Source organism: Narcine bancroftii, chromosome 5, assembly GCF_036971445.1.
Source record: "Narcine bancroftii isolate sNarBan1 chromosome 5, sNarBan1.hap1, whole genome shotgun sequence".
Classification (NCBI taxonomy): Eukaryota; Metazoa; Chordata; class Chondrichthyes; order Torpediniformes; family Narcinidae; genus Narcine; species Narcine bancroftii.
The window spans coordinates 143,736,164-143,757,117 of NC_091473.1; the positions used below are offsets into that span (position 1 = coordinate 143,736,164).

Consider the following 20,954-nt stretch of genomic DNA (forward strand, 5'->3'; position numbering starts at 1 on the left):
ATGGCAAAACGTCCTCACCCTGAATAAATTCTCCTTTGACTTAACTCATTTTCTCCAGGTTAAAGGGGTAGCAATGGGTACCTGCATGGACCCCAGCTATGCCTGCCTTTTTGTTGGCTCCATGAAGCAATCCAACTGCAAATCTACACATGCAAGGTCCCTCAATTCTTCCTCCGCTATATTGACGACTACTTTAACACTGCCTCATGTACACATGGTGATCTCATGGTTTTCATCCATTTTGCTGCCAAATTCCACCCTAACCTCAAATTCACTTGGTCCATCTCTAGCAACACTCCCCCTTTCCTTAGTCTCTCTGTCTCCATCATGAGAGACAAATTCCCAACAAACATTTCTATAAACCCACCAACTCCCACAGCTATCTCGATTACCAGTACACCTTTTTCCACTCTTCCCCCGTAAGAATTCCATTCCATTCTCTTAATTCCCCCATCTCTGATATATCTGCACCCAGGATGAGGACTTTCATGTCATATCATCAGGGATGTCCTCCTTCTTCAAACAACGTGGCTTGCCCTCTACCACCATCAACTCGGCACTCACCTGCATATCCTCCAATACCCGCACATCTGCCCTGGCCCCCTCCATCCCCATGCGCAACAAGGACAGGATTCTTCGTCCTCACCTACCACCCCACCAGCCTCCACATCCTCCCACCATTTCCCCCATCTACTACATGATCCCACCACTAGTCACATATTCTCCTCACTGCCTTCCACAAGGACTGCTCCCTCCGTGACTCCCTTGTCCGTTCCTCCCTCTTTATGAATCATCCCCTTAGGACCTAACCCTGTGATCGCAGGAGATGCTCTACTTGTGACCACACCTCCTCCCTCACCACCATTTAGAGCCCCAAACAATCCTTCCAAGTGAATCTGCAGGGGTTATCTACTGCATCCGGTGCTCCCATTGTGGTCTCCTCTACATCGGAGAGACTGGAATACAGAGTGGGAGATTGTTTTTTTGAACCTCTTGGCTCAGTCTACCACAATAGTGTGGATCTCCTAGTGGCCATCCATTACAATTCCCCATCTCATTCCCTTGCTAACAAGTCTGTCCATGGTCTCATGCAATGCCAGACTGAGACCATCTGCAATTGGGAGAAAGAACACATCTTCCAAATGGATGGCATTAATATTGACCTCTGTCTTTTGTTACCCCACAGACTTCTTCTTCCCCATCTCTGTCTCTCCATTCCGTCTCCTTTCTCACAAACATAATCATTTTTTTACCATTCCCTAATCCTAACTTTTTGTTGGTCTGGATTCCTCCCCCAGCCAGCCATGTCTGAAATCTGAGACTTTGAGATTTCCTGCTTCTGGCTTATTCCTTGAAGAAGGGCTCAGGCTCAAAACGTTGGCAATACATCTTTGTCTCCTTTGACGCTGAGAAGACCAGCTGACTTCCTCCAGCATTTCTGTGTGTTTTTACTTCCATCACAGCATCTGCAGACTTTTGTGTTTCACTTTGACTCTGTTATAGCAACAAGACTTGATTTGTTTTATTAAAATAGTCTGGCACAAAGCCAGCTGAATCAAGTCTGCAGATTGCATATCAAATCTGAACACTTATTTACTATGTATGTACAAGGTTCCAAGCTCCAATCCTTCCTGATCAGATTCCAGCATCTGCAGCCTTGTTTGTTTCCGCTTAAACCTCTCAGCCTTTGTCTCTAAATCCGCTCTCCCCTCCCCCCATGTGACTCCATTTGATACCTTGATGAAGGGTTCAGGCCCAAAAGTGTGACTTGCTGAGTTTCTCCAGCACTTGTGTTCCATTACATCCCAGCATCCGCAGACTTTCCTCTTTAACTCCATTCATTCTCTTTCTCCTTGCGTCTCGACCTTTCACCCATCAGCCACTGTCTCCGACTCCATCCATCTGCCCATCATCTCCCTTCTCACTTGTTTCCTTCTATTACCTGCCATCCCATGCCTCACCCTTATCCCTCCCCTCTTAGTTGGTTTCTTCCATACTTTTCTCCTACCGACTACATAAAAAACAAAAATTATTTTATGATTTCAATCCTTGGCCCACCCCTTTTAAATGTGCTACGGCCTCCAAGAGGACTGTACCACTCCCGTTGAGAATGGCTGCTCCAGATCACAGCACCTCCAATCCCTTGTATCTGCAATGTTAATAGCGTGACTACATGGGCTGTAAAAAACACAACACTGGAGAAACTCAGCAGGTCAAACTGTACTTTATAGAGCAAAGAAAAATAACATAACCTACGTTTAGGGTTTGAGCCCTTCGTCAAGGTACATGGGTTGTAAACACGTTGGGGAAACCAAACATGAGATTAGGGCTTACCGGTTAGCACAATGCTGTTAACACTGTACGAGATATTAATAAATAACTTTAAATCCCACTAGTGCCTCCAAAATTTTAAAAAATACATATGCAGGGCCTGTCGCAACAATCACTTTCCTAATTAGTGAAGAATCTCCCTCCTCAGAAGTCCCTTGGAATAAAGGATGATTTATTTCCATACCAGTTTTGTGGGTTTTGAGGTGGCTGGAGAAGCCAATGTAGAAACTCATTCACAGGTGGTGGCCAACATTACTTGGCCAACGTAGTTGACTGATTGTACTGAAGGCCTCAATCCCACTGCCTCCTTCTTCATACTGGCCACCTTCAGTACATAGTAACTCAGTTAGTGAGATAGTGTCATTGACAAACTTCCATATCCCTTTGTTATGACTGCACAAGCAAGTTCAGGTCAGACACTGTTCGGATTATCAGTGGGAATACTGACAGGCTAGGTCCTAAATTGACCATAGTGATGTGTCTCAGGGGTCGATGTGAGGACCACTGATGATAATGTGGTAAATTGGATCAGCAAATTTGGAGATGACACAAAGATTGGAGACGTGTGTACAGCGAGAAAGGCTTTCAAAGCTTGCAGAGGGATCAGGACCAGCTGGAAAAATGGCAGAAGGAATTTAATGCAGACAAGAGTGAGTGTTGCATTTTAACCATAACAATTACAGCACAGAAACAGGCCATCTCGGACCTTCTAGTCCGCACTGAAGTCCTCTCCTCTAGTCCCACCTACCTGCACCCTGCCCATAGCCCTCCACTCTCCTCCCATCCATATACCTTTTCAATTTTTCCTTAAATGACAAAATGGACCCTGCTGCCACTACTTCTCCCGGAAGCTCATTCCACACAGCCACCACTCTCTGAGGGAAGAAGTTGCCCCTCATGTTTCTTCTAAAGTTTTGCCCTTAACTCATGTCCTCTTGTTTCAATCTCTCCTACTCTCAATGAAAAAAGCCTATCCACATCAACTCGATCTATCCCCCTCATAATCTTAATCAAATCCCCTCTCAACCTTCCACACTCCAAAGACCTAATTTGCTCAATCTTTCTTTACAATCTAGATTCTGAAACCCAGGTAACATTTTCGTAAATCTTCTCTGCACCTTCTCTACCTTGTTGATGTCCTTTCCATAATTTGGTGACCAGAACAGCACACAGTATTCCAAATTTGGCCTCACCAATGCCTTGAACATCACTTCCCAACTCCTGTATTCTATTCTTTGATTTATAAAGGCCAGCATATACTAAAAGCCTTCTTTACCACCCTATCTACATGTGCTCCTACCTTCAGGGAATGATGGACCATTATTCCTAGATCTTTCTGCTCCTCTGCATTCCTCAACGCCCTCCCATTTACTAAGTATGTCCTGTTTTAATTATTCCTACCAAAATGAGGCACCTCACACTTATCAGCATTAAACTCCATCTGCCATCCTTCTGTCCACTCCTCTAAGCCGTCCAAATCCCTCTGCTATCTTTGAAAACCTTCTTCATTATTCACAATTCCACCTATTTACTTATTTTTACTAATCCAATTTACCACCCCATCATCCAGATCATTAATGTAATTGACAAACAGCAATGGTCCCAATACAGATCCCTGAGGCACACCAATTGTCACCGGCCTCCAGCCTACAACTACAACTCTCTGGCATCCCCCTTCCAGCTGCAGTTGAATCGATTTGACTATCTCAAAATTAATATCTAATGACTGAACCTTCCCTGCCGAACCTTATCGAAGGCCTTACTGAAGTCCATATAGACAACATCCACTGCTCTATCCTCATCAACATTCCTAATCACCTCTTCAAAAAATTCAACAAGATTGGTCAAACATGACCTTCCACACATAAACCCGTGTTGGGTATTCTTGATCAGACCTTGTCTCTCCAGATACTTATATAAATAAATAAATAAATAGATAGATAGATAAATAAATATACATCTACATACACACACACACACACACAATCTCGAAGATCGCCTTCCATTAATTTACCTACCACAGACGCCAAATTTACAGGCCGATAATTGCTCGGCTTGCTCCTCGAACCCTTTTTAAACAAAGCAATACGCCAATCCACCGCACAATATCCATCTTTAATGATATTTCAAAAATCACTGCCAGAGCCTCTGCTATTTCCTCACTAACTTCTCTCACGGTCCTGGGGAAAATCCCATCGGGACCTGGAAACCTATCCACCTTTATATACTTCAAAAGCTCCAGTACTTCCACTTTCTTATCACTATCGTCTCCATAATGACCCTCTTTGCTTCCTTTACCCTGCACAATTCAATAGCCTTCTCCTTAAGGAACACTGAAGAAAATAAATTGTTCAAGATCTCCCCCATCTCTTTTAGCTCCACACAGTTGTCTGCTCTGATTCTCTAAAGGACTAATTTTATCCCTCACTCCCCTTGTGCTATTAACATCTTTGTTGAAACCTTATAGATTTCACCCTGCTTGCTGTACCCATCTCGTACCTTCTTTTAGCATTTCTAATTTATTTTTTAAGATTCTTTTTACATTCAATGCAAGGACAAACCACAAAAGGACATGTACGATAAATGGTAGGGCACTAAGGAGTGCGGTAGAACAGAGGGATCTGGGAATACAGATACATAATTCCCTGAAAATGGCACCTGAGGTGCCATAGGGTTGTAAAAAGAATCAAAGTATTGAGTATAGGAGTTGGGAAGTTAGAATAAAATTGTATTGATGAGCCAAATTTGGAGCATTATGTGCAGTTTTTGTCACCAAACTACAGGAAAGATAATAAGATTGAAAGAATGCAGAGAGGATTTACTTGGATGTTGCCCGGACTTCAGGAACTGAGCTACAGAGCTAGGACTTTATTCCTATTCCTATTAGATGTGTTTAAAATTATGAGGGGAATAGACAGGCTTTTTCCACTGAAATGAGGTGAGATGCAAACCACAGGACATGGGTTAAGGATGAAAAGGGAAAGCTTTAGAGGGAACATTAAGGGGGAAACTTCTTCACACAGAGAGTGGTGGGAGTATGGAAAGAGCTACCAGCTGAAGTGGCCTCAATTTTAATTTTTTCAGAAGAATTTGGACAGGTACATGGATTGGAGGGGTATGGAAGTTTATAGTCAGGGTGCAGGTAAGTGGGACTAGGTAGAATAGTAGTTCAGCACAGACTCGAGGGCCGAAGGGCCTGTTTCTTTGCTGTCGTGCTTTAGGATTGCTTTCATCATGAGGTAGCTGCTGTCTATTAGGTGCCATACAGCATTTACAGAACAGGGCATTGAACTACAGGCAAGAGGGCCTAGGATGACTGGAGACCAGGGTTTGCCCTATTATTGTCACATGTGTAGGTAGCGCTATGCATGCACATGTTCACAAGTTCTTGTCCACTTGTTCCCCACCGGCTATTCATCTCACCTCTTGCCCATGTTCCCAGCTGCACCTGGACACAGCCTAGCCTCATTCTCAGTCCCTGGTTCCAGCCACACGATCACATCACAGACTTCCGACTCCACAGGTCTTCTGCTGCAGCCACAAATACCCGACCACAGCCCCGAAATTACAGGTCAGATCACGGATATAACCATGACCTTAGTCCAGGATCTTTTGTAGCACAGGGTCGATCACTTGGCCTGACAATTCTCTGATGGCGTTGATGCTCGACACGAGCTTCTTCTCCCACCAACTCCAGACATATTTCATTCTAATCTTGCCCCCCCCTTTCTTCCTTATCCCCTCGTGCATTTACAACACCCACAAATGGAAGCCTCTTCTCTCCACCTTCACCTCTCCAGAAGAAAACACTCATCGTGTAAATTATTTTCTTACCCCTCGTTTTTTTCAGAAGCATCTTGTCAATGTTATTATGCATCTTCACGTAGAATCTTGATCTGCACTTAGTATTTTAAAAGCAAACCAATTAAGTTTAACAAATTAAAGCATCCTTGAAAGTAGAAAGTGTGGACATACCTTGTTTTAAAGAGAGGTGGTTGTTCTTGCTAATTCCTATCTTGATGTTATCAATTGGTCCAGGATGTTCTAAAACATGAAAGGAATTAACTGTTATCAAGTTAATATGCAGTATAATGTTTTATACAATCATTTTTGTAGAATAGCAAAAGCAGTCTTCTTGTGAACAAATGTTTCTGCATTTTTTCAGGTTAATGCCGACTTCTGGCCATCGGATCAATGAACATGTTCAACACAGATGCTGAAATTATTGATTGGATAAGCTGCATCTGTCCCTGCATTTTCTTTTAGGCCAATTTACACTGCTCGTTAATGTCTTGAAGCAGTTCAGAAATTTACCAAAATGATATCTGGAAAGGGTAGATTGTCACATCAGAGGAGTGGTTGGACAAAACCAGACTTGTCTCTGATGGCATTTAGAAAAATGAGAGGTGATTTATTTGAAACACAAGATCCTGAGATAACTTGACAAGGTGGAAGCAGAGACAACATTTCCATTTAAGGGGAAAGTCTAGCTCTAGAGGTCACTATCTAAAAATAAGGTCAACAATTTAAGACCGATGAAGTAAGATTCTTTTCTCTCAAATCCTTGTGTCTTTGCAACTTGTTATTGGATAGTGGATGCAAATCTTTTGAATATTTTTCAGGCAGCAATAGATAGGTACTTGATAGCCAAGGAGATGAACAATTACAGGGAGGGGGCAGGAAAGCAGATTTGATCTTCAAATCAGATCAGTCCTGAACTGTTCACTGTGTTTAAAAAAAAATCCAGATCACTGATCATAATTAAATGGAATGGGGGATGTGGCAAGATGGCATAGAACCTTCTCTCCCTGGCAGGACTAATTAATGCCTGAATTGTAAAGACTGTTTAAAAGTTAAAAAGTTTACTAGATGTATTATTAAGTGTTGGGGCTGCAAGAAATTAAGAAAGGAAAAGGTCAGAAGCAAAAGAAGTTAGTTATTAAAGTTGTGGGAAAAAGTGAAATATCTGGGCCGACCAAACAGAAGAATCACCAGGATCGATTAAACATGGAACTCAAGCCACAGAGGATGTCTTCGGATGAACTTGAAAGGAGGTCAACATCTCCGAGGATTCAGCCAGCCAAAGATGGTGCCGACGTCAGTCAGGATGTTCACGAACACAGCATCGTTAGTGCAGCCTGGGGTGGGGGTTGAGCTGAGCAGGGCTGCGCAGGGGTGCGGGCGGGACAGCGCCGTAGGCAGTGCTCCAACGCGCGCCGACGTGCCAGCGAGCGCTCGGTATTATGCAACGGGCCCAATGAGCATGTGCCCGATGTCGCGTTTTTGCGAGGTCCTAGATCAATTCCGTGCTGCGGGGGACCTGCTCCACGCCGGACTGAAGAAGTCGGCCTGACATGGACTGGGGTTCAGACACGCAGCAGGGCGGCCATAAGAGGATGTTCTAATACCTGAAGATGATGAGGAGGAACAAATCGAATATTTGGATGAAGAAAATCAAGAGCTGCTATTAATGGCAGCTGAAGCAATGGAAGGTAGATCCAGAACTACAAAAATGGTTCTTCTTTTAAGTCTGTTGTTTCACCTACTTCTAATCCTTCACCTGGACCTGATGTGGTTACAATGTTTGAGGAGTTAAAACAGAATGAAAATATTATGACTGGTTTTCATAACGTTGAACAATTTGTTGATGCGAAAGGTAAATTATCTGATGTGCTTGGAGAAACTGCAGCTATGAAAGAAGATCTTAATAAGTGTTTGATTGCAGTGAATGAAGTATTAAAGACAGAATGGATCAAGTGTAAGAATCAGTATCTGGTTGGGATATGCAGAAGTGTATGTTCATGCAAAAAATTGACTCTTTGGAAAATCATAGTTGAAGGATAATGTAAAAATAGTTGGACGTCCAGAGGACTTTGAAGGTCAAGACCCTACAAAATTTTTCGTAAGTGGATTCCAGAAATATTAGGGGTGGAAGCACTTCCGGATGGATTGGAATTGGACAGGGCTCATTGAGCGTTAAGAAGAAAACCTTTTCCAGGACAATCTCCGAGAGCAGTTTTACTTAGATGTTTAAGATATCAGGATCGGGAGACGATTTTGCGTCTCACTGTGCAGAAAGCTCGAGTTGATCAAAATCCAATTATGGTTCAAGGCGGTAGAGTTTTCTTTTATGCGGATTTAAGTCAGGAGGTTATACAATGGCGTAAGTTTAATCAAGCTAAGACGGTGTTGTGGAAGAAGGGTTACAGGTTGACATTTAGATATCCAGCAGTGTTGAAAGTGTTTTATGGGCCATCTCAGTGTCGACTTTTTGAGAAAGTTCAGGATGCCTTAACTTTTGCTAATTCTTTACCAGATAATAAGCTGAGTTTTGATCTTTCTGAGAAGCCTGCAAATCAACGTTTCTAAAGTCAAGAATTTTCAAAAAGAAATTTTTCTTTTTTGAAAGTCTGGCCGGGGAGAGGTAGATGACCCACTGAATTCGAAGTCATCTGCCACTAGTGGTATCGACCACACCCGGTCGACGAGGGTGGTACTGCTTTGCAGTTTGGGGGGAAGGAAGTGGATTTTTGTGTTTGTGTTTTTGGTTGTTGTTGGGGTTATTTTTTAAAAAGGGGAATATAATATTCTTTTTTATTTTAAGTTCGTAAGGGTTTTTTTTGTGGGGATTTTCTTTTACTAGGTTAAGAGGGAGCCAGTTTTTATTGTAAGAGTAAATTGTGTTAAATGCCACTCTATAGATGATAATGAACAATCTGAATTTTGCGATGTTTAATGTTAAGGGGTTAAATCATCCGATAAAACTGAAACCTGTATTGGATTATATTAAAAAGTTAAAGGTGGATATAGCATTTTTGCAAGAAACTCATTTAACAGAGAAGGAAAATTTGAGAATTAAAAGATGAAGCAATCACATGTCCAACCCAATCTCTTTTCAATTTAAGGCTAGAGGAGTAAGTATTTTGGTAAATAAAAAAAAGTACGTTTATTTTGGATTCCTTTTTTGTTAATGCTGGTAGAATTTTGGTGAACTGTAAAAATTTTTTGGAAGTTTGGACTTTGATGAATGTTTATGTGCCAAATGAGGATGATGAAGTATTTATTACAGATACCTTTATAAATTTGAACCAATTGAATGGAAATATTTTGGTGGGAGGGGACTTTAATTGTTGTCTAGATCCTTTGTTGGATAAATCTCCAAAGACTTTGAAGAGAACTAAAATGGCAAAGAGAATAATTGAGGTAATAAAGGATTTAAATTTAGTGAAAATATGGAGAAAATCAAATCCTATGGAAAAAGATTATTCTTTTTATTCTGCATGAAATAATTGATTTTCTAGAATTTATTTATTTTTAGTTTCAGCAACATTGCAAGGTAGATTTATACAAGCAGAGTATAAAAGTAGAATTTTGTATGATCATTCGTTGTTGTTGGCCTCTTGTTTGGGCACTGAGAAGGTAGGAAATATTTATCACTTATTATTGGTGATTTAATGAGATGTCATTAAAAAAACCTGAGTTTATTAAATATATTAGGGAACAAATTACTTTTTATTTACAAACGAATCAGGATTCAGTTCAAAGTAAATTTATTTTATGGGATGCTATAAAAGCATATTTGAGAGGTCAGATCATTAAGTTATACAGCAAGAATTTTAAAAAATATTTGATTGAAAGTCAGAATTTGGAAAAAGAAATTGAAAAGTTAGAAAAAGAATTTCAGAAGAAGTCTACTGAAGATAATAAGATCCATTTATCTAAATTAAAATTAAGATATAATATATTGCAATCATATAAATATGAAAAAAATGATCCAAAGATTGAAACAGCGTTATTATGAGTTAGGGGAAAGAGAACATAAGGTTTTAGTTGGCAATTAAAAATGAAACAGGCATCAAGAACAATTAATGCCATTAGGAAAAATTTACAAACCACAAGAAATTAATGAGGAGTTTTTTAGATTTTATAAGAAACTTTATACACCTGAAAGTAGACAAAATACTGAGCAAATTGATTTGTTTTTGGCTAATATAAATTTACCATAATTGACTGGGAAAGATAGTCCTTTTACAGAATTGGAATTAAAGGAAGCATTGCAATCAATGCCAGGAGGACAGTCTCCGGGATAGGATGGGTTTACAGCAGAATTTTATAAAGAATTTAATGATTTGCTGTTTCCGGTCTATATGGATGTTTTGAAATAGGCAACTGAGATGGGCTCATTTCCAGAATCGTTTGAGGGCATTGATTACTGTTATTCCAAAGAAGGATAGAGATCCATTAAAAGTGTCCTCTTATCAACTAATATCATTATTAAATGTAGATTATAAGATTGTGGCGAAAGTACTGGCTAATAGATTGGCTAATTATTTGCCAAAGTTAGTACATGTTGATCAAGCTGGATTTATAAAAGGTTGAATTTCTGTTGTTAACGTTACTAAATTGATTTCTATAATTTATGCTGCTAGACAACAGGTTAATCAACCAATGATAGTGGCATTAGATGCAGAAAAGGCTTTTGATAGAGTTGAGTGGAAATTTTTATTTAAGGTTTTAGAAAAATTTTAGTTTGGACTGCTTTTTACTACTTGGATTAAAGATTTATATATCAATCCTTCAACACGAATAATGACGAATGGACAGATTTATTTGGCTTTTACATTATCTCGATCAACTAGACAAGGTTGTCCTCTTTCACAAGCATTGTTTGCTTTAGTAATAGAACCTCTAGCTCAGGCTATTAGGCAAAATTTAGATATTAAAGGCATTAAAATAGGCGAACAAGAATATTTGATTAATTTGTTTGCTGATGATGTGTTGATATATTTAACATATCCTAAAGAATCTTTGAATGTGTTGCAAGATTTATTAAATCAAGATGGTATATTTTCGAGGAGTCACGTGATGGAGTAGTGGCCGGACGGTGAACTCCAGCCCTCTCCAGAAAAGTCGGGAAAAACAAGAGAAAATACAAAGGCACAGAAATACAAGTTAAAGAAAAGTGAGTATAAAGGTGGAAAGAAGATGGAGACAAAAGGAGAAAAATCAAAATCAACGGAAAGAAGAGAGGAAGAGAAGACAACGGAGGAAAAAGGTGAAGGCCTTACCTGTCCGAAGAGGCCCGCTGTGGAGAGAGGGCCCCACTACCTCAGGTCGGTAGAAAAAGAACTACAACAATGGCTCACAGAGCCGAGTAAAAGTGCGCAACCGCGCATGCGCGACTCCTCGCGCATGCGCGATGCGCATGCAAAAAAACACACCGACGGGAGGGGGGACCAGCTGGGGAGTCGATCTCCACAGCCGGCAACGACAGCTGCAGAACACCTGCAGCAAGAAGAGACCACAGAAGACAATGGAAACAAGAAAGAAGAGGAGGAAAGGGCAGCAAAGAAACAACAGATGGTCAACCCAGAGGAAGAAGAAGAGGAAGAGTACAGTGAAATAGATAAAGGGAAAGGCAAGGTAAAGGATATACTTGCTCTTGTTAGAGGATACATGGAGTCATTTAAAGAATGGCAAACACAGGAATTCAATGATTTAAGAAGAAGAAGAAACAACACAGAAAAGAAAATAAATAAAATGGATATGACCTTAACAGAAATGGGGAAAAAAATGGACAAGATGGAAGAACGGGCAGTAGCAGCAGAAATGGAGGTAGAAGACTTAAAAAAGAAATTGGAGGAATCTAATAAAAAAACTAAAGAGACACAAGAATTACTAGCCCAAAAAATAGATATAATGGAGAATTATAACAGAAGAAATAACATAAAGATAGTGGGCCTTAAGGAAGATGAAGAAGGCAAGAATATGAGGGAGTTTATAAAAGAATGGATCCCTAAGGCCCTAGGATGTCCAGAACTACAGCAAGAAATGGAAATAGAAAGGGCACATAGAGCATTGGCCCCTAAACCACAACCACAACAAAAACCAAGATCTATTGTAGTAAAATTCCTAAGATATACTACAAGAGAAAAGGTACTGGAGAAGACAATGGAAAAAGTAAGAGAGGGCAACAAACCACTGGAGTATAAAGGGCAAAAAATCTTCATTTATCCAGATATAAGCTTTGAACTCCTAAAGAAGAGAAAAGAGTTCAATACAGCAAAAGCGATTTTATGGAAGAAAGGATATAAATTTACACTGAAGCATCCTGCGGTATTGAAAATATTTATTCCAGGACAACAAAACAGACTATTCTCGGATCCAGAAGAAGCACGAAAATTTGCAGAACAATTACAAAAATAGACTGAGGGATGAAGACGGGTAATGAGAGCAAAAATTATCACGATTGATATGTATGTGGGTAAAGACAAAAATAGACTGAGGGATGAAGAAGGGTAAGGAGGGTAAAAATGACCACGATTGATATGTATGCGGGTAAAGAGGTATAAGAGTGAATAGAGACAATGGGCATATGTGAAAGTATCTGTAATTAGAGGAAAACATAGACAGTATAGACAAGAATTAATAAGAGAAGGTAATGGAATAGAGAGAATAAGGAGGGAATTAAAAGAGTGACCTTTGTGACATATAAAAAGCGAAATCTTTTCTGGGGGGGGCTGGGTGGGGGAAAAGAGCGGTCACTGCAAAATCAGTTGACGCTTGCGAGTGAATTCGCAAATCCAAATGGAGAGGGGAGATGTGGTTGTCCGACAAGGGATAAAGGGCAACTCAGGAGGGGAAGGGGAGACTGGGGATAAAGAAGATAGAAATAGGAGAATAAGGAAAATGTTGGATGTTGTAGGAATGTTGTCTGGTAAAGAGTTGAAAATAAGAAAACAGAAATGGAAAAGGAGGAAAGGTAATGATGGAAAAACGGAAAGAGAAGATAAACAAAATATAAAATGGCTACGCTGAACTATATGACTCTAAATATTAATGGAATACATAACCAAATTAAAAGGAAGAAACTACTAAATTTACTGAAAAAGGAAAAAATAGATATAGCATTTGTCCAAGAAACACACTTAACTGAATTGGAGCACAAGAAATTAAAGAGAGATTGGGTAGGACATGTAACAGCAGCATCGTATAATTCAAAAGCAAGAGGAGTGGCTATATTAATTAGCAAAAATGTGCCATTTAAAATAGAAGAGGAAATAATAGATCCAGCAGGGAGATATGTTATGATAAAATGTCAGATATATTCAGAGCTTTGGAATCTACTTAATATATATTCACCTAACGAAGAAGATCAAAAGTTTATGCAAGATATCTTTTTGAAGGTAGCTAATACGCAAGGGAACATACTAATAGGAGGGGATTTCAAGCTGAATTTGGATCCAAATATGGATAAAACGGGGAAAAAAATTAACAGGAAGAACAAAGTAACCAAATTTATAATTAAATCAATGCAAGAAATGAAACTTGTGGACATATGGAGGAAACAAAACCCAAAAGAAAAGGAATACTCATACTACTCGACTAGACATAAAACATACTCAAGGATAGACCTATTCCTGTTATCAGCCCACATTCAAGGGAGAGTTAGGAAAACGGAATATAAAGCTAGACTATTATCGGACCACTCACCCCTGTTATTGGCAATAGAGCTAGAGGACATCCCTCCAAGAATGTATAGATGGAGATTAAACCCCATGCTACTTAAAAGACAGGATTTTAGAGAATTTATTGAAAAACAATTAAAAATGTACTTTGAAGTAAATACGGAATCAGTGGAAGATAAGCTTATACTATGGGACGCAATGAAAGCATTCATTAGAGGGCAAATAATAAGTTATGCAACCAAGATGAAGAAGGACTATAACCAGGAAACAGAGCAGTTGGAAAGGGAAATAATAAACATAGAAAAAAAATTAGCAATAAAGGAAGATACAACCAAAAGAAGAGAATTGGCGGATAAAAAAATAAAATATGAAACATTACAAACATATAAGGTGGAGAAGAATATAATGAAGACAAAACAGAAATATTATGAACTAGGTGAAAAAACACACAAAATCTTAGCATGGCAGCTTAAGACAGAGCAAACTAAGAAAATGGTATTGGCAACAAGGAAAAAAGACAAACAAATTACATATAATCCAAAAGAAATTAAGGAAAACTTCAGAGAATTCTATGAACAATTATACCGAACCGAAAACGAAGGGAAAGAAGGGAAAATAGATGAATTTTTGACTAAAATTGAACTACCAAAACTACAAATAGAGGAACAAAATAAATTAACAGAACCATTTGGAACAGTAGAAATACAAGATATAATAAAAAATTTACCAAATAATAAGACACCAGGAGAGGATGGACTCCCAATAGAATTCTACAAAACATTTAAAGACCTAATAATACCGCCCCTCCTGGATGTAATCAACCAGATTGATGAGACACAAAACTTACCAGATTCATGTAAAACAGCAATAATTACAGTGATACTAAAACAAGGGAAAGATCCACTCTCACCAGCGTCATATAGACCAATATCTCTGCTAAACACAGATTATAAGATAATAGCTAAACTATTAGCAAACAGATTAGCAGAACAGGTTTCTTCAGGCTGACTTCCAGGCCAAACATTTTGGCAGTTTCCGCAAAGCAGGACGTCAAGCGCTGAAGAGCTGGCTCTGAATGGGCAACTAAAGCGGCATCATCTGCAAAGAGTAGTTCACGGACAAGTTTCTCTTGTGTCTTGGTGTGAGCTTGCAGGCGCCTCAGATTGAAGAGACTGCCATCCGTGCGGTACCGGATGTAAACAGCGTCTTCATTGTTGGGGTCTTTCATGGCTTGGTTCAGCATCATGCTGAAGAAGATTGAAAAGAGGGTTGGTGCGAGAACACAGCCTTGCTTCACGCCATTGTTAATGGAGAAGGGTTCAGAGAGCTCATTGCTGTATCTGACCCGACCTTGTTGGTTTTCGTGCAGTTGGATAATCATGTTGAGGAACTTTGGGGGACATCCGATGCGCTCTAGTATTTGCCAAAGCCCTTTCCTGCTCACGGTGTCGAAGGCTTTGGTGAGGTCAACAAAGGTGATGTAGAGTCCTTTGTTTTGTTCTCTGCACTTTTCTTGGAGCTGTCTGAGGGCAAAGACCATGTCAGTGGTTCCTCTGTTTGCGCGAAAGCCGCACTGTGATTCTGGGAGAATATTCTCAGCGACACTAGGTATTATTCTATTTAGTAGAATCCTAGCGAAGATTTTGCCTGCAATGGAGAGCAAAGTGATTCCCCTGTAGTTTGAGCAGTCTGATTTCTCGCCTTTGTTTTTGTACAGGGTGATGATGGTGGCATCACGAAGATCCTGAGGCAGTTTACCTTGGTCCCAACAAAGCTTGAAAAACTCATGCAGTTTGGCATGCAGAGGTCCTCCATCAGCCAGCTCCCCACCATGACTACCAGCCCCCCCACATCTCCATCGGGCACACAAAACTCAAAACGGTCAACCAGTTTACCTATCTCGGCTGCACCATTTCATCAGATGCAAGGATCGACAATGAGATAGACAACAGACTCGCCAAGGCAAATAGCGCCTTTGGAAGCCTACACAAAAGAGTCTGGAAAAACAACCAACTGAAAAACCTCACAAAGATAAGCGTATACAGAGCCGTTGTCATACCCACACTCCTGTTCGGCTCCGAATCATGGGTCCTCTACCGGCACCACCTACGGCTCCTAGAACGCTTCCACCAGCGTTGTCTCCGCTCCATCCTCAACATCCATTGGAGCGCTCACACCCCTAACGTCGAGGTACTCGAGATGGCAGAGGTCGACAGCATCGAGTCCACGCTGCTGAAGATCCAGAATGGAGGACCATCGCCTTCCCAAGATCGTATTATATGGCGAGCTCTCCACTGGCCACCGTGACAGAGGTGCACCAAAGAAAAGGTACAAGGACTGCCTAAAGAAATCTCTTGGTGCCTGCCACATTGACCACCGCCAGTGGGCTGATAACGCCTCAAACCGTGCATCTTGGCGCCTCACAGTTTGGCGGGCAGCAGCCTCCTTTGAAGAAGACCGCAGAGCCCACCTCACTGACAAAAGGCAAAGGAGGAAAAACCCAACACCCAACCCCAACCAACCAATTTTCCCTTGCAACCGCTGCAATCGTGTCTGCCTGTCCCGCATCGGACTGGTCAGCCACAAACGAGCCTGCAGCTGACGTGGACTTTTTTACCCCCTCCATAAATCTTCGTCCGCGAAGCCAAGCCAAAGAAGAAGCAGAACAGGTACCGAAAATGGTAAATTTAGACCAAACTGGATTTATCAAAAAAAGACGCACAACAGACAATATTTGTAAATTTATTAACTTAATTCATGCAGTAGAAGGAAATAAAGCACCGGCAGTAGCAGCTGCTTTAGAAGCAGAGAAGGCCTTCGACAGAGTAGAATGGAATTACTTGTTCAAAGTATTGCAAAAATTCAGTTTACCGGAGAAGTTTATTAATTGGATTAAAGCATTATATGAGGGACCGTTAGCGAAAGTGACAGTAAATGGACATGTATCAAAGCAATTTAACTTAAGCAGGTCAACGCGGCAGGGATGCCCACTATCACCATTATTGTTTGCGCTAGCTATAGAACCACTAGCAGAATCGATAAGAAGAGATAATAATATAAAAGGAATAAAAATAAAAGACAGGGAATATAAAATCAGTCTGTTTGCGGATGATGTGATAGTGTACTTAACAGAACCAGAACTATCAATAAAAGAACTATATAAGAAATTGAAGGAATATGGAGAAGTGTCGGGATACAAGATAAACGTAAATAAAAGTGAAGCAATGCCTATGAATAACGCGGATTTCTCAAAATTTAAGGAGGAATCCCCATTCAGATGGCAAACGCAGGCAATAAGATACCTAGGTGTGCAAATAAACAAAAATCTAGGCCAATTATATAAACTCAATTACAATCCACTAATGAAAAAATTACAGGACGATTTAGAGCATTGGAAAGAGCTACCACTAACACTGATAGGAAGGATAAACTGTATTAAAATGAACATTTTTCCAAGGATACTATACTTATTTCAGGCATTGCCAATACAACTGACAGAAAAATTCTTCAAAGAGTTAAAGAAAATAATAAGGAGATTTTTATGGAGAGGGGGGAAACCGAGGATAGCACTAGATAAATTAACAGAATGGTATAAACAAGGAGGCTTACAATTGCCAAACTTCAAAAATTATTATAGAGCCGCACAATTAAGGTACCTATCAGATTTTTATCAAACAAGGGAAAAACCAGACTGGACGAGACTAGAATTAGATAAAATAGGGGAAAAGATACCTGAACACATATTATATAAATGGGACGAAAAATTGGTACAACATAGAACTTCTCCAGTATTACACCATCTCCTCAATATATGGAAGAAGATTCATGTAGAAAGAAATAAAATAAATTACCAAATACCAAAACTAATATTGACGCAAAATATGCTACTCCCTTTTACAATAGACAACCTTGCCTTTAGAAAATGGGAAAAAAAAGGGATTAAAAGAATAGAAAATTGTTTTTCAGGAAGTAGATTCTTATCCTTTGAACAAATGAGAGATAAGTACAATATAACTGGAGATACAGCGCTGGCATATTACCAACTGAGATCCTACTTGAAAGATAAATTAGGAAGCAACTTGAGTTTACCAGAGGGAAGTAACCTTGAATATGTGATTACAGATACAATGTTAATCAAAAGATTTATAAAAAATATGTATATTAAACTGCAAGAAAAGGAGAATGAGGAAACAAATGGTAAAACTAAACAAAAATGGGAACAAGATTTAAATATAAAGATAAAAAAGGAAACATGGGAGAAGTTATGCTCTGGAACGATGAGAAATACAATAAATACGAGGCTGCGTATGATACAATATAATTGGTTACACAGACTATACATTACACCGCAAAAGTTAAATAAATGGGACCCAACAGTATCTGATAGATGTTTTCGATGTAAAAAAGAAAGGGGAACAACAATTCATGCAATCTGGACATGTGAGAGAGTAGAAAAATTTTGGGATGATCTCAATCAGATATTAAATAAAATAACAGAAAACAATATACCAAAGAATCCAGAGATCTTTCTCCTAAGTAACATAAAAAATAAAGAATTTGGAATTGACTTGGAAGATGCACAAAAAAGATTTGTCAAGATAGCCCTAGCCGTAGCAAAAAAATGTATTATGTCAACCTGGAAAATGGAAGATAATTTGAAAATACAACAATGGTATATAGAAATGAATAAATGTATTCCATTAGAAAAAATAACATATAGTTTAAGAAATAATATTGAAATATTCGAACAAGTATGGGAGCCTTACATTAAATACAATAGCGAAAACCTACCGGGAACAAACATTACCTAAGTTGATGGAAGGAGAAGAAAAGAAAAGAATGGACTCAGTAGAATTTCTGGTGTATTTTTGTTGAATGACAACATTGACTAACTGAATTAATGCAACCTAGATTGTATACCTAAAATGGATGAGGGGGGGGGGGGTGGGGGGGTGGCTTGGGAGGAGGGAGGGGGGAGGGAGAAAAAGTCACTGTAAATGTGTGGAAAAGAAAAAGTGTATATCATGGCTATTGTGATTTATGGTGTGAAAAATAAAAAAATTTAAAAAAAAAAAAAAAAAGATGGTATATTTTCAGGATATAAAGTTAATTGGGAGATAAGTGAACAATTAGCTATATCAGATGAGGATTATACAGATTGTAAACAGATTATTGAATTTAAATGGTCTAATAAAATTAAGTATTTAGGAGTTGTAGTTAATAGAGAATATCAGGAGCTATATATTTTGAATTATATATCATTGTTAAACAAGATTAAAATTGACTTAAAAAAATGGAAAGACTTGCCATTAACTTTAATTGGGAGAGTAAATTGTATTAAAATGAATATTTATCCCCGTATACAATATCTTTTTCAATCTATTCCATGTATGATACCAAATAAATTTTTTAAAGAATTATAAAGTAATTTGATTATTTTTGTGGAAGGGTAAATTATCTAAGGTTTCTATGAATAAATTAACATGGCGATATGAATGGGGAGGACTTCAATTACCACATTTTCAAAATTATTATGAAGCGGCACAATTGAAATTTGATGTTCAACAACCACCTGTGTGGGCCAAAGTTGAATTGGATCAAATTTTTGAAAAAGAAATGAGTCAATTTATTTATAAATGGAATCCTTTATTGTTACAAAAATATAAATTACCAGTATTAAGGCATATATTGGACATTTGGTACAAGTGAGATCAACTTATACGTTCTAAAGAGAAAATTTCAGTTAAAGCACCGTTGCATTTGAATAAATTAATTCAGTTTTCTTTAAGTAATCTTTATTTGAAAAATTGGAAATTGAAAGGAATAACTACTATACAAGATTATTTTGAGGCATGTTACAGAGTTCTGTGTTGTGTATTGGCCTATGTGTTGTATGGTTTTATTTTAAAAAGTGACAGTTTGCCTTAGAGAGCCAAGGTGAAGGTGGACTGCTGAAAGAGTGGGAGATAGACTGAGCATGTGCAGAAAATGATCTAGAAATTTCTGGACTTGGATGATAAACCACCACTGGGGGGTGCTGTGGAGTGGAAGGAGGCCCAGAGCATGAGTCATAGTCTGGAGAACAGTTTAGAATGTTTGGATTTCAAAAAAGATGAACATTCCGAAGGCAGCCAGAAAGATCCGGTCCAAGCCAGTTGTTCCTCTCTCTGCAAGTAACACAAGACAACTTTGAATTTTGTGCTCTCTCTCTCTCTCTCAAAGATCTTTTGGCTTCAGTTTACCAAACATACTGAATTTTGTTTATGATCTTTGCTTCAGTTGAGATCGAAGTTTTGTGAGTCTTGTGTGTTTTATGTCTGTTTTTCTGTGGGCTGGTTGAAAATACAAGTTTGAAGGTGAATTTTTTAGTTAATAATGTAATCGTTCATCTTTACCCCTGTGTGATATGCCTTCTTTGTGATTGCTGGTTTGATCTTGTAACAGGCAGGTAAATTTTCTACATTTAATAAATTACAAGAGAAATTTGGTATTTCTACAAATTATTTTTTGGCTTATTATCAAGTTCGAGATTTTTTGCAAATACAATTTGGTACGGATTTGATTTTACCAAGTCAATCTAAGTTTGAGAATTTAATGGTTCATAAGGAAACAAAAGGGTTTATATCGGTTATGTATAGATTGTTGCAAGATGGAGAAAGTTGGGGTATATAAGACAAAGGAGAAATGGGAAAAGATTTAAATATTGAATTGTCTTGGGAGAAATGGTCAAATATGTGTATTGATAGTGTTACAAAACTAATTAATGTGAGATAGAGTATGGTTAATTATAATTTTATCCATCAATTATATTTGACTCCTGAGAAGCTGAAGAAATATGGGTTTAGTTTAACATATTTGTGTTTTAGGTGTGGAGAAAAGACAGGTATATTTATGCACTCTGTATGGACATTTAAGAAAGTTAAATTTTTTTGGGAAAAAGTTATAAAATTTTTGAGAGATTTTTTCAAAATTGATTTTCAAATGGATCCATGGATGTGTTTATTGGGCTATATGAATGCTGTTATTCCGGGATTGGCTGATAAGTCACAATTGGCGTTTTTGTGGTTAGGATTAGCGGTTGCAAGAAAATATATTGCAATAACTTGGAAAGATGATGTAAAATTGAACATACAAAGATGGCATAGTGAACTGCAA

General features: G+C 38.8%; 1 protein-coding gene across 2 annotated transcripts in view; it reads right to left on the minus strand.

Moving 5' to 3' along the window:
• Positions 1 to 20,954, minus strand: part of usp33 (ubiquitin specific peptidase 33) — a 126,590-nt gene that overhangs the window by 3,068 nt on the left and 102,568 nt on the right. For both annotated transcript variants that reach the window (XM_069939308.1, XM_069939307.1), the window contains one exon: positions 6,307 to 6,375. In XM_069939308.1, the coding sequence (XP_069795409.1) occupies positions 6,307 to 6,375 (69 nt within the window). The remainder of the gene's footprint in view (positions 1 to 6,306; positions 6,376 to 20,954) is intronic.